The sequence below is a fragment of the Salmo salar genome, chromosome ssa18 (assembly GCF_905237065.1).
Source record: "Salmo salar chromosome ssa18, Ssal_v3.1, whole genome shotgun sequence".
NCBI classification, from domain to species: domain Eukaryota; kingdom Metazoa; phylum Chordata; class Actinopteri; order Salmoniformes; family Salmonidae; genus Salmo; species Salmo salar.
In genome coordinates, this window is record NC_059459.1 from 16,551,182 (window position 1) to 16,566,509 (window position 15,328).

At 43.4% G+C, this 15,328-nt stretch overlaps 1 protein-coding gene across 27 annotated transcripts in view; it reads right to left on the bottom strand.

Moving 5' to 3' along the window:
• The window catches only part of LOC106576966 (calcium/calmodulin-dependent protein kinase type II subunit gamma), a 114,535-nt gene that overhangs the window by 35,183 nt on the left and 64,024 nt on the right, over nt 1-15,328 (bottom strand). For 26 of the 27 annotated variants that reach the window (XM_045700793.1, XM_045700795.1, XM_045700792.1 and 23 more), the window contains exons 6-9: nt 9,696-9,768; nt 4,801-4,903; nt 1,998-2,081; nt 1,760-1,854 (exon numbers count right to left, since the gene is read on the bottom strand). In XM_045700793.1, the coding sequence (XP_045556749.1) occupies nt 1,760-1,854; nt 1,998-2,081; nt 4,801-4,903; nt 9,696-9,768 (355 nt within the window). Of the gene's footprint in view, nt 1-1,759; nt 1,855-1,997; nt 2,082-4,800; nt 4,904-9,695; nt 9,769-11,847; nt 12,131-15,328 lie in introns of those variants that run through there. The other variant, XM_045700809.1, reaches the window with a different exon arrangement.

Sequence of the window (15,328 nt, forward strand, 5' to 3'; positions counted from 1 at the left end):
CCGATGGAACTGTAGCTCAACACACACCACAGCACGAGGCTCTTTGTGATTGAGACTCATTGAATTAGTGAGTACTATGGTAAAGATATTGAGGAGGTGGTAGTGCTGGTCATGGTGGGCCTTTCTGCTTCATTCGGCCGGCCGCCCCAACTAATGCCCTGGCTGGTCCTCATAATCACATTGCTTCCAGACTGGAGCTCTCCGTCACACACAGACACATTATAAAAACACATACACACACACACACACACACACATTACACACACACACACACACACACACACACACACACACACACACACACACACACACACACACACACACACACACACACACACACACACACACACACACACACACACACACACACTACAAACAAACATAAGCACCAGAAATGTACACACACACACACACACTGCAATCACACACAGACACACAAACACACACAGACAGTACACACATTCTCTCAGGGCGCAAAAAAATCGGCCCACATTGCAGAGATGCCAAACAACGAAGCCTGCTATCTAATTACGAGGCCGTTATGAGGAAATATAATTGAACTGAATGGTGCTTTCAGACAGCAAATTAAACTCGATACAAAAATAAATCAATTGAATCAAAGTCGGGGCGTACTTGGACATTGCCGCATCGGAAAAGATTGCATCAAATCAATTACTGAAGCCAAAAACAATCCATGTTTATTCAGTTGCATTACACCTCACCCAATCAGATGGGATAAGACAACGGTCAAGACATGAGTAGACCGTATGAGTTGAATAAAGTGCTAACCAGAGGCGGCCATCCTCCTGGAGAGCTACTAGCTGTGCAGGATTTTGCTCCAACCCAGTTGTAACACATCTGAACCTGAATTAGGAGGTAGTTAGTAACTAACTGGTTAACAGCTTAGCTACTTGTTAGATACTACTGCACTGTTGGAGCTAGGAACACAAGGATTTCGCTACACCCGCAATAACATCTGCTAAATATGTGTATGTTATGGAAAAAATGTGATTTGATTGAGTAGAATCAGCTCACCCAGGCCCTAAACCAAAGGTATACAGAAAGAATACAAAGCCCAGTCCTGTTGCATGTATACACATCAAAGCATCCCTGTTAGCTTGTATTCCTCACGCAGTAGTTTGAGTTGTGTCCCTGGGCTGCCACAGTGCTGTAGTGAATCCTAGCCGCCCCCCGCCCCCGGTTAGTAACTGCAGAGGGTCGCTCTGACAGCCTCAATGGGCAGAAAACACAGCTCTATCGCAGCCAATTAAAAATTAACGAGAGCAAAATCTGGACCGGGACCGCTTGGGTCGTTACGGGGACCTGAAGGGTATGTGTGCACTCAGACAGGCACACACTCTCCCTGGTGGGGTCCGTTGAGCACACACACATGCAAACACACACACACACACAGTGTGAGGCTCTTTTGAGCTCTTCCCCCTCTCCTCCCATCAGTTTAGTGTTAATGGCCTGAGTGCTGCTAAAAGCTCCTTCAAGCCCAACCCAACACCACTCCGCTGCTTCCCTACAGCTCTCCCTCCATCCCTCCATCCTTCTTCTCTCTGTCCCAAGGCCTCATCCAAACGTACACGCACACGAGCGCAAGCGAACACGAGCATGCAACATACGTGCATGCACACATACACACTGGTCTCTCAGTGAATTCAACATAATATAATCATGCACACACAAATCTGTTGTAATCCTATAGAGGTGAATGGTAAACAGAGAGAGGGGGGGGCAGATGGTCACTACTCACATCATAGGCTCCAGCCTTGATCTGCTGATAGAGCTTGTGCTGGTCTTCATCCCAGAAGGGAGGGTAGCCCACCAGGAGAATGTACAGGACCACACCTGCACACAGAACACACACACAGAGGGGGGGGGTTAGTACAACACACACACACACACACACACACACACACACACACACACACACACACACACACACACACACACACACACACACACACACATTGAAGGAGGGAGTCACTCACCACAGGCCCAGATATCCACCGGCTTGCCGTAGGGGTCCTTCCTCAAGACCTCTGGAGAGAGGTAGCCTGGAGTGCCTGCAAAACCTACAGCAGCAAATAACGTGTCAAAAGGAATTAAACTAAACAACAAAGTCTAGGATCTAATGTAATGACATTGCATGAGAAGTGTACCAACAAAGCGTTCTATCATCCCCATTCAGGAGAGCTCTATTCTGCCCTACAGTCAAACTTTTATTGTCCAGCCAAATGAATTGTAGGTAGATCATTGGAGATGTGGTTATCTGTTGTCTTACTATGACGTACATTTTTATTCATATTGACCCTGACCTCTGACATGACCTTTGACCCTAGACTGCAGTTACCGCCTTCTTGCTTGTTCCACCCACTGGAATACGTTTCCATGACGATTGAAAAAAAATACAATCTTGTGTTAGTATATTTATTGCTATGTGGCTGTCAGTGTCATATAGTTTGAGTCTTGTATCAGCAAAGAACAATAAATAATACCAAGGTTTACCGTAGACAATGCAGCCCAAAGCTCAGTGAAACCAAGGTAAAAGGCAGTTACTGACCTGAGTGATGGCAGTTACTGCCTTTTTCCTTGGTTTCAATTTGACTTTTTGCTCATCCTGCTAACATGACCCCTCATTTTCTCCATAACACAACAGGATATTTGGATATTTGTCCACATGATAAAGCATGTACAGCTGAAGTCAGAAGTTTATATACACCTTAGCCAAATACATTTAAACTCAGCTTTTCACAATTCCTGACATTTAATACTAGTAAGAAAATCCCTGTCTTAGGTCAGTTAGGGTCACCACTATATTTTAAGAATGTTAAATGTCAGAATAATAGTAGAGAGAATGATTTATTTCAGCTTCTATTTTTTCATCACATTCCCAGTTGGTCAGAAGTTTACATACACTTAATTAGTATTTGGTAGCATTGACTTTAAATTGTTTAACTTGGGTGAAACGTTTCAGGTAGCTTTCCACAAGCTTCCCACAATAAGTTCAGTGAATTTTGGCCCATTCCTCCTGACAGAGCTGGTGTAATGGAGTCAGGTTTGTAGGCCTCCTTGCTCGCACACGCTTTTTCAGTTCTGCCCACAAATTTTCTATAGGATTGAGGTCAGGGCTTTGTTATGGCCACTCTAATACCTTGACTTTGTTGTCCTTAAGCCATTTTGCCACGACTTGGGAAGTATGCTTGGGGTCCTTATCCACTTGGAAGACCTATTTGCGACCAAGCTTTAACTTCCTGACTGATGTCTTGAGATGTTGCTTCAATATATCCACATGATTTTCCTTCCTCATGATGCCATCTATTTTGTGAAGTGCACCAGTCTCTCCTGCAGCAGAGCACCCCCACAACATGATGTTGCCACCCCCGTGCTTCACGGTTGGGATGGTGTTCTTTGGCTTGCAAGCCTCCCCCTTTTTCCTCCAAACATAATGATGATCATTATGGCCAAACAGTTCTATTTTTGTTTCATCAGACCAGAGGACATTTCTCCAAAAAGTATGATCTTTGTCCCCATGTGCAGTTGCAAACCGTAGTCTGGCTTTTCTATGGCGGTTTTGGAGCAGTGGCTTCTTCCTTGCTGAGCGGCCTTTCAGGGTATGTCAATATAGGACTCGTTTTACTGTGGATATAGATACTTTTGTACCTGTTTCCTCCAGCATCTTCACAAGGTCCCTTGCTGTTGTTCTGGGATTGATTTGCACTTTTCACACCAAAGTACGTTCATCTCTAGGAGACAGAATGCATCTCCTTCCTCAGCAGTATGACGGCTGCATGGTTCCATGGTGTTTATGCTTGCGTAATATTTTTTGTACAGATGAACGTGGTACCTTCAGGCATTTGGAAATTGCTCCCAAGGATGAACCAGACTTGTGGAGGTCTACAATTTTTTTTCTGAAGTCTTGGCTGATTTCTTTTGATTTTCCCATGATGTCAAGCAAAGAGGCACTGAGTTTGAAGGTAGGCATTGAAATACATCCACAGGTACACCTCCAATTGACTCAAATGATGTCAATTAGCCTATCAGAAGCTTCTAAAGCCATGACATCATTTTTGACCAAATGTGCAGTTACTGCTCTTTTGCTTGGTAGGGCAGTATTAATGAGTACCATTCTGATCTGACAAGAAGGAACCAGCCAGGCTTCCATTCAGAGATGTCCAGTCTGTCCCTGGAGTGGGCACAGACATCTGCCTCTTTGGCAAGATAAAACCAATTCTGCCAATTTGGAGCTGATTCCTCTGCACTGATCTAATAAACATATATTCATGTATGTGGAAATCAGCGAAGGAATGCTGGCCCCGGTTTCTCTCTGGGGTCTGGTGTAAGTGACAGGTTCAAACTGCTCTGACTTGAAAGATAGACACGGGGGGGGGGGACAAATCAAATAGTTCTCCGATTAAAGGTGAAGAGCCCTACTATCAATACTGAACAACTTCTGGGCTCACTACTTTGATGTGCAAATACCAAGTGACATCATGCCAGTCAGTGAGAGACGGAGGGATGATAGGCAGAGAGATGAGCAAATGATAATGCAGAAAGAGGAGAGGGATGAGTGGGAGGAGGTAAAGAATTATCATTAGCCCAGAGGGCTGCAGTAAGTAGTAAGATCAGTGACACTACCATTAAAGCCCAGTGTACTGATCACCCATTTCTATTCACTGAAGACTGACTTCTGACTTCCTGCCATTGTACATCTTTCCTCTTGGTTTTTCTGTCATTGCTGTCATTACTCTTTTTATGTCATGTACATTTCAATGTTCAAAGTCAAACTCTTACCGAACCATGCTTGCTCGTCTCCCTGCACGTCGATGGCCAGCCCAAAGTCAGCCAACTTCACTGCAGCTCCCTTCAGCTTACTGGCCAGGAGCAGGTTCTCTGGCTATAGACCAGTGCAAAACCACACAGACAGATAAAGAGAATCAATCAATGAGGCCAAACTAATTGAAGGACAAACTCCTTCAAGAGGCTATAATATAAAAGTCACAGAGTTTAGTCATTCAACGGAACTGTGAGGTCCATGTAGGCTGACCGCAAAACATGACACATATCTCGCTCAGAAATTTCATGTGAAAAAACGTACTGTAGGTGAAAATGAAGACAGGCATGAACCATTAAAAGTCATGTGTGTCAGAAGTGGGTGGACATACATGTAGTGTACCACTGGGGGTCAGAGAGGGGCGTGAATGTAATTGGGTATGAGCTTCAATGCGGTGCCGAGTGCCCTCTTGGGCCTGGCTCGGTTTGATTCATGCTGCGACGGGCGCGTGACACTTTTGCTAAGTCTCTCTCTCTCTCTCTCAGGAGAGAGGGATACAGAGAGAAAGAGAGGGGGAGAGAGACAGAGTGCAATAGAGACCTGGAGAACAGAGAAAGAGGTAAAGGGCAGAGGAGAGAGAAAGAGAGAGTAGACAGAGGAGAGACAGAAAGACAGAGCGCGAGAGATGACAACCGTCGGGATGAATTAGTCTCTACACTGGCGCTGCAGCAGGGTGACGTCATACAGGTTGCCATGGTAACCCGGCTGCCACCAGCACCTCTCTCCTCCCCTTTTCTCTTCCCTTGTTTACCTTCAGAAATTCAGCCTCTAGAGATGCCATGCAGGCAGCCAGCCCATTGTGATGGTCTCTTTGTGTGTGTGTGTGTGTGTGTGTGTGTGTGTGTGTGTGTGTGTGTGTGTGTGTGTGTGTGTGTGTGTGTGTGTGTGTGTGTGTGTGTGTGTGTGTGTGTTTTGGGGGTGTTCATCTCTTCTTTCCCTCTATGTACACTACCGTTCAAAAGTTTGGGGTCACTTAGAAATGTCCTTGTTTTTGAAAGAAAAGCACATTAATACAGTGTAGACATTGCTAATGTTGTAAATGACTATTGTAGCAGGAAACAGCTGATTTTTAATGGAATATCTACATACACAGGCCCATTATCAGCAACCATCACTCCTGTGATCCAATGGCACGTTGTGGTAGCTAATCCAAGTTTATCATTTTAAAAGGCTAATTGATCATTAGAAAACCCTTTCACAATTATGTTAGCACAGCTGAAAACTGTTGTTCTGATTAAAGAAGCAATAAAACTGGCCTTCTTTGGACTAGTTGAGTATCTGGGGTATCAGCCTTTGTGGCTTCGATTACAGGCTCAAAATGGCCAGAAACAAAATCAACCGTTTCCAGCTACAATAGTCATTTACAACATGAACAATGTCTACACTGTATTCCTGGTCAATTTGATGTTATTTTAATGGACAAAAAATTAGCTTTTCTTTCAAAAACAAGGACATTTCTAAGTGACCCCAAACTTTTGAACGGTAGTGTATGTCTCACTATTTTAATAAACCTATCAATGGTAAATATAAGTACAGGCGGTAGCACTATATGTGGTTGCTACAAGTTGTGTTGTATTTACAGTGTTCTATGTATTTGCCTTGGAATCAACTCCAATTACAATGTTAGTCCGTTATAGTTTGTTAAATGGCTTACAGAAACAAAATAACAAAATCAAATAAAAATCCAATCAAATTGTATTGGTCACGTACACATATTTGTCAGATGTTATTGCGGGTGTAGCGAAATGCTTGTGTTCCTAGCTCCAACAGTGCAGAAGGTGTAGACCTGTCTTTGCTAAATAGGTTACGTAATTGCATGGCTTCAGTAGCATTCACACTGATATAGGGGCTAGGCCTACTGTAAATTACATTATGGCATGGACATGCCAAACATTGTCAATAAGCAAGATTCATTATTGATATAAAAAAATGTTTTAAGTTAATCAAGTGTAAATTACCAGAATTACCATAGATTGCAATAGATTATCTGTTAATTACTAACATTACCGGAAATTCTGATAACTTTTGTAAACTACCAGTAGTAGGCCTAAAAAGAGATCAAATAATTTGAATCAAATTCTAAACAAAATGAAACAACAACTTGTTTTAAATAAGCTATGTCACACTTACAGGCACCATCATATCTCCCCGTGGACATATAATATTAAAACAACGCAGGGCTTGCCTACAATGCATAGATAAAAAGGGAATGTTAACTCACTGTTTTACTCCTCTTAAACTTTATATTTATTATTATCATTTTGTATATATTTTTTTGTGTTTTACCCCTTTTTCTCCCCAATTTCAATCTTGTCTCATTGCAGCAACTCCCCAACAGGCTTGGTAGGTGAAGGTCGAGTCATGCGTCAGAAACATGACCCGCCAGCTTAACCCGAAACACCATTCACCTGACGACCGAGGTCAGCCTGCAGGCACCCGGCCCTCCACAAGTAAAGCCCCCCCTGGCCAAACCCTCCCCTAACCCGGACGATGCTGGGCCAATTGTGCGCAGCCCTCTTGTTCCATGCTCATATGGGCAGTGTGCGTCACGGCTGGATAGGCTGTGTTTCTGCTGTCAAAATTCATAACCAACTGCTTTTGGTTGGTCTTAAATATCCCTACCAGCACAGCCTGAAATTAGCACTTTGGATCATGTTTTTAAGGACACACCTATATCCAACCCCTCCCATTTGAGCGCAAGCGTTGCTGATGTCTAACAGGTAAATGACCGAACCTGGCGTTGGGGCTGGAAAATGCCAGTGTGCCGGTTTTTACATGACGAAATTGCAAACGTGTGTTTGACACTAATGCTGCCTTAACGTCAGATGAAAATAGAGCCCTTCATCTTTATCTATGTCTCTAGTGCAACTGGCCCCCTCTCTCTCTTTAAAATGTCCAAAGGACATAGCATAAAACATAGCATGGAGGGGCCGAGGCCTCACTCCATGGTAACAGCAAATATCATACACACAATTGTTTTACTATCCTTGTGGGGACCAAACAATTGATTCCCATTCAAAATCCTCTTTCCCCTAAGCCTAAGCCTTAACCTAACACTAACACTAAACCTAACCCCTAACCCTAATTGTAACCCTAACCCTGGCCTAAAATAGCCTTTTTACTTGTGGGGACCAGCAAAATGTCCTCACTTGTCCGAATTCTCCTTGTTTTACTATCCTTGTGAGGACTTCTGGTCCCCACTAGGATAGTAAAACCAAAAACAAACACACACTTCATTATTTCCCCTTCACTTACTGCTGGTCTCTGCGTTGGAGGTCTCTCAATCTGATGGCAACAGTAGTTACAATGCATTTGACTTTCGTGGAACACCTCCCAGCCTGCCAGCTGAATAACGGATGGTTTTACTGGTAAATGTACTCAGAATAATGGTATTGATATAAGATGTAGTTGTAGTAGTATTGGTAACAATGCTTTCAGAGCCGTGTTTATAAGAGCTGTACATTTAAGTGGCACTCACTGTGAGCACGTAAACGGCTTGCTCTTGACAAAGGTAAGCATGCCTTAATGTCAAGCATCGGTCTGTTTTTCACCTAAACAAAAACAAAATAACTCTTTGAAGTGAGTCCCATTGTTAATACTGGAGTATGTTCATAAGTATCACCAGGCTAGCCAGCTTTGTGTCTATTCGCTGTGATGTCACCCTGGCTATAAATAGCAGCCAAATGGTGTTCGTCTGCTTTCGTCAGAGATACAGAGGGTGAGAGAGTGAGGGTGAGAGAGAGCAAGAGAAAGGGAGAGAGAGAGAGAGAGACAAAGAGGGGGTGAGAGAGGGTGAGAGAGAGAGAAAGAGAGAGGATGAGAGCGAGAAAGAGAGAGAGAGAGAATGAGAGAGAGAGAAAGAGAGAGAGAGACAAAGAGGGGGTGAGAGAGAGGGTGAGAGAGAGAGAGAGAAAGAGAGAGGATGAGAGCGAGAAAGAGAGAGAAAGAGAGAGAGAGAGAGAGAGAGAGAGAGAGAGAGAGAGAGACAAAGAGGGGGTGAGAGAGGGTGAGAGAGAAAGAGAGAGGATGAGAGCGAGAAAGAAAGAGAGAGAGAGAGAATGAGAGAGAGAAAGAGAGAGGATGAGAGCGAGAAAGAGAGAAAGAGAGAAAGAGAGAGAGAGCGAGAGAGAGAGAGAGAGAGAGAGAGAGAGAGAGAGAGAGAGAGAGGATGAGAGCGAGAAAGAGAGAAAGAGAGAAAGAGAGAGGATGAGAGCGAGAAAGAGAGAAAGAGAGAGAGAGAGAGAGACAAAGAGGGGGTGAGAGAGAGGGTGAGAGAGAGAGAAAGAGAGAGGATGAGAGCGAGAAAGAGAGAGAGAGAGAGAGAGAGAGAGAGAAAGGATGAGAATGAGAAAGAGAGAGAGAGAGAGAGAAATGGATGAGAGCGAGAAAGAGAGAGAGAGCAAGAGAGAGAGAGAGAGAGAGAGAGAGAGACAAAGAGGGGGTGAGAGAGAGGGTGAGAGAGAGAGAAAGAGAGAGGATGAGAGCGAAAAAGAGAGGATGAGAGCAAAAAGAGAGAGAGAGAGAGAGAGAGAGAGAGAGAGAGAGAGAGAATGAGAGAGAGAGAGAGACGGGCTGGGGGATGATAATCACCTGAAATGCACTGTCTGGCTCAGTGCCTCTACCCACAATTCATCAGCACCAGCCCAGTCACTCTCTCTGACGTCCGAGGAATTATTTTTTTTTTCATTTGTTCACGTGTGTGCAATTTTGTGCGAGTTTTCATTGGCTTACGTATACACGTATGCATATGACCCTGTAAGGTTGCCAGTGGGAGGGATTTGGGGGTTTGGGGCATGATGATGCCCCCCCCCCCCCAAACAGGTGTTGCACGTTGCCATGGTGATGGATTACTCACCTTGAGGTCCCTGTGCACAATGTCATGCTGGTGCATGTGGTGGACACTCTCCAGGATCTGATTGATGCACTGACTGCAGAGAGAGGAGACACAGAACACAGAACGCACTCATCAATGCACAGCAGACACATCGCACCCACCACACACTGACACAGTCAGGGGTAGGAACTAATAGAAACCACTGGTTTATGGATCAGATGAGGTGAGTTTCAGCACTTTGAGCACTTTGAGATTCACTAAATTAATCCAATTCATGACTACTAAATCTTATTATTAGAAACAGTGAACTACAACTACAGACTGATCGACACAGACAAAGAGGGAGACAGAGGGAGAGACAGCGAGAGATAGACTGATCGAGACAGACAAAGAGGGAGACGGAGAGAGATAGACTGATCGAGACAGACAGAGGGAGAGACAGAGGGAGAGACAGCGAGAGATAGACTGATCGAGACAGACAAAGAGGGAGACAGAGGGAGAGACAGTGAGAGATAGACTGATCGAGACAGACAAAGAGGGAGACGGAGAGAGATAGACTGATCGAGACAGACAGAGGGAGAGACAGAGGGAGAGACAGCGAGAGATAGACTGATCGAGACAGACAAAGAGGGAGACAGCGAGAGATAGACTGATCGAGACAGACAAAGAGGGAGACGGAGAGAGATAGACTGATCGAGACAGACAAAGAGAGAGACGGCGAGAGATAGACTGATCGAGACAGACAAAGAGGGAGACGGAGAGAGATAGACTGATCGAGACAGACAAAGAGGGAGACGGAGAGAGATAGACTGATCGAGACAGACAAAGAGAGAGACAGAGAGCGCGAGACAGACAGAGAGCAGCGAGAAAAACAGAGAGAAAGAGGCAGACAGACAGACAGAGAGAGACTGAAAGAGAGCAAATAGGGAGACTGAGAAAGACAGAGAGATGCTGAGAAAGAGAGAGGAAGAGCAACTGTGCAGAGGACTCCGTGTGGAGCCAGAGGAACCTCGCTAGCCTCAGCCCTTTTTCCCCCAACAGCTCTGTTTTCTTTGAACCCGAAAGCCTGCGAGACAGCAGATATATTAGCATGTCCCCTCAGCGCCAAGGCAAATTTCCTACTGTCGACCTCACATCTGTCATATCCTGCCCACAATCTGGCTGGACGAATCACACACAACGCAGTTATATTCCATCTAGATGGGCCTACCCCTCCAATGGAGTTTTAAGGCAAACGTTGAGTAATACTGAAGTTGTTGCTTTTTGGCCCTACTCTAAACATTGCCGGCGACTGCCAAGGGGACTTATCTGCAGTTTTCCACGGTCTGTGGGTAAAAACAACCACCTATTAGGGCTACATTATCAGAGGTTTCATCTGTAGACTCACCATAACTGCCATAGTGAATAAGGTCATTATCAACTTCAGTATGTGTGAGAAGAAGTGGGTTTGATAGTACAGGGTCCAGTTCCTGGTTTTTGGTTCAACTTTCTATTTACTCTCTAACACATTGTATTACTTAAAAACAGAGCTGAGCAGCCACTAATGTGCTGTTTTACATCAACCGAGCCTTAAAAACAACAGCCCCTTTCCATCTAGTCAGACTGGGTTGAAAGTGGAGGAAGAAGAACATAGAAGAGGGAATGTATAATAAAAGATGGAGAGAGAGAGAGAGAGAGAGAGAGAAGAGAGTGGATGCTATGAGAGTCGGGGTCCTAGGAGGCCGTGGTACTCCTGCTATATTCTCTGTGTTTTTCTGTCAGAGTAATCAGGAGAAAAGCATGTCTTGTGTCCAAATTTGGCCAAATCTGTGCCCTGCATTCCATTCCACTACACAGGCACCAGCACTGCCTTTCCCCAATAAAGTCTCCCTGTCTCTTGCCCTCTCTCCCTTCCTCCCTCCTTCAGTCTCAGGGAGACATGGGCCCACACACACACACACACACACACACACACACACACACACACACACACACACACACACACACACACACACACACACACACACACACACACACACACACACACACACACACACACACACACACACACATTTTCAGACCCCATTTCCCCTTCACTCTCTGTTGCCCGTCTTATCTTTCATACACATTTGTTCTCAACTCTACCCACATTCTTTATCTCCCCCCTCCTTGTCCCCTCTCCTCTTTTTCTCACCCTCTCTTGGTTATCCAGTCTCTTCCCCTGTCCGTCTGTTTCTGCATCTCCCTCTCGTCTCCGTGTACTAGTGAGGAGTCACACTTCCAGAGGCATTTTTCACCCTATCTATCATATTCACTCTCTTCCTCTTCTGCTTGATTAAATGAGCAGCTCAGGCAACGTGGTTGAACCCGACCCCAGAAACGCTTTGCAGCCAGAACAGAGCAATGAGCCTCCATAATGTCCACATGCTGACCGCAGCTTCCTTCCCCCTCTGAGAGCCACACTCGCCCCTGGCCCACACCAAGTTTCACTCTCTCCCACACGGCACACAAACACCCTGCCAGGACAATGCTCACCCTAAGGAGGAAAGCATGAGTGTGGTATTGTATAGTTATACACAATGTCCATGTGGTGAAGAAGAGGATGTATTTGCCTGTATAATGTTCATATGTACAAAGGTTTCCAAAGGTACATGTTATGATATAGACACAGCAGGGTTTCAACGGAAGCCAAGTGAGGCCCAAACAAATGTAGGTTGGGGGCAACAGTTGCAGTGTTGTGTGTTCTCAACATGGATGTAGAATGATAGTGTGTACTGTACTATATACAGTACCAGTCATACGTTTGGACACTCCTACTCATTCAAGGATTTTACTTTATTTTTACTATTTTCAACATTGTAGAATAATAGTGAAGACATCAAAACTTTGAAATAACACATATGGAATCATGTAGTAACCAAAAAAGTGTATATATTTGAGATTCTTCAAAGTAACCACCCTTTGCCTTGATGACAGCTTTGCATACTCTTGGCATTCTCTCAACCAGCTTCATGAGGTAGTCACCTGGAATGTATTTCAATTAACAGGTGTTCCTTGTTAACCTGTTGGGGCTAGGGGGCAGTATTTTCACGGCTGGATAAAAAAACGTACCCGATTTAATCTGGTTACTAATCCTACCCAGTAACTAGAATATGCATATACTTATTATATATGGATAGAAAACACCCTAAAGTTTCTAAAACTGTTTGAATGGTGTCTGTGAGTATAACAGAACTCATTTGGCAGGCAAAACCCTGAGACAGATTCTGACAGGAAGTGGATACCTGATGTGTTGAACTACCTTTAAGCCTATGCCATTGAAACACACAGGGGCTTATTAATGTTTTGGCACTTCCTATTGCTTCCACTAGATGTCACCAGCCTTTACAAAGTGTTTTGAGTCTTCTACTGTGAGATCTAACCGAACAAGAGCCTTGGAACGGTGATGGCCGATTAGACTCTGGCGCGCGAGGTCATGTTGGGTACCCTCGTTCCAATATGTTTTAAAAGAGAATGCATTCGTCCACCTTGAATATTATTCATGTTCTGGTTAAAAAAGGCACTAATGATTTATGCTATACAACGTTTGACATGTTTGAACGAACGTAAATATATTTTTTCCCCTCGTTCATGAAGTGAAGTCCGGCGGGCTTAGATCATGTGCTAACAACACGGAGCTTTTTGGACATAAATGATGAGCTTTTTTGAACAAAACTACATTCGTTATGGACCTGGGATTCCTGGAAGTGACATCTGATGAAGAGAATCAAAGGTAATGGATTATTTACATAGTATTTTCGATTTTAGATCTCTCCAACATGGCGGTTAGTCTGTATCGCAAAGCGTATTTTTCTGGGCGCAGTGCTCAGATTATTGCAAAGTGTGATTTCCCAGTAAGGTTATTTTTAAATCTGGCAAGTCGATTGCGTTCAAGAGATGTAAATCTATAATTCTTTAAATGACAATATAATATTTTACCAATGTTTTCTAATATTAATTATTTAATTTGTTGTGCTGACTTGACTGCCGGTTATTGGAGGGAAACGATTTCCTGAACATCAACGCCATAGTAAAACGCTGTTTTTGGATATAAATATGAACTTGATAGAACTAAAAATGCATGTATTGTCTAACATAATGTCCTAGGAGTGTCATCTGATGGAGATTGTCAAAGGTTAGTGCATAACTTTAGCTGATTTTATGGTTTTGGTGACGCCTGTCTTTGAATTGACAAAACATTACACACAGCTATTGTCAATGTACTCTCCTAACATAATCTAACTTTATGCTTTCGCCGTAAAACCTTTTTGAAATCGGACAACGTGGTTAGATTAACCTGTTGGGTCTAGGGGGCAGCATTTGCACGTCTGGATAAAAAAAATGTACCCGATTTAATCTGGTTACTAATCCTACCCAGTAACTAGAATATGCATATACATATTATATATGGATAGAAAACACTCTAAAGTTTCCAAAACTGTTTGAATGGTGTCTGTGAGTATAACAGAACTCATTTGGCAGGCAAAACCCTGAGACATTTTCTGACAGGAAGTGGATACCTGATGTGTTGTATTGACTTTAAACCTATCCCATTGAAAAACACAGGGGTTTAGGAATATTTTGGCACTTCCTATTGCTTCCACTAGATGTCACCAGCCTTTACAAAGTGTTTTGAGTCTTCTGGAGGAGATCTGACCGAACAAGAGCCATGGAACGATGATGGCCCATTAGACACCTTTGCGCGAGTTGATGTTGGGTACCCTCGTTCCAATACGTTATAAAAGAGTATGCATTCGTCCACCTTGAATATTATTCATGTTCTGGTTAAAAAGGCCCTAATGATTTATGCTATACAACGTTTGACATGTTTGAACGAACGGAAATATATTTTTTCCCCTCGTTCATGACGAGAAGTCCGGCTGGCTTACATCATGTGCTAACGAGACGGAGATTTTTGGACATAAATGATGAGCTTTTTTGAACAAAACTACATTCGTTATGGACCTGTGATACCTGGAAGTGACATCTGATGAAGAGAATCAAAGGTAATGGATTATTTACATAGTATTTTCGATTTTAGATCTCCCCAACATGACGTCTAGTCTGTATCGCAACGCCGTATTTTTCTGGGCGCAGTGCTCAGATTATTGCAAAGTGTGATTTCCCAGTAAGGTTATTTTTAAATCTGGCAAGTTGATTGCGTTCAAAAGATGTAAATCTATAATTCTTTAAATGACAATATAATATTTTACCAATGTTTTCTAATTTTAATTATTTAATTTGTGACGCTGACTTGACTGCCGGTTATTGGAGGGAAACGATTTCCTCAACATCAATGCCATAGTAAAACGCTGTTTTTGGATATAAATATGAACTTGATAGAACTAAAAATGCATGCATTGTCTAACATAATGTCCTAGGAGTGTCATCTGATGGAGATTGTAAAAGGTTAGTGCATCATTTTAGCTGGTTTTATGGTTTTGGTGACCCTGTCTTTGACTTGACAAAACATTACACACAACTCTTGTAAATGTACTGTCCTAACATACTCTAAATTTATGCTTTCGCCGTAAAACCTTTTTGAAATCGTAAAACGTGGTTAGATTAAGGAGATGTTTATCTTTCAAATGGTGTAACATAGTTGTATTTTTGAAAAATTTGAATTTTGACATTTA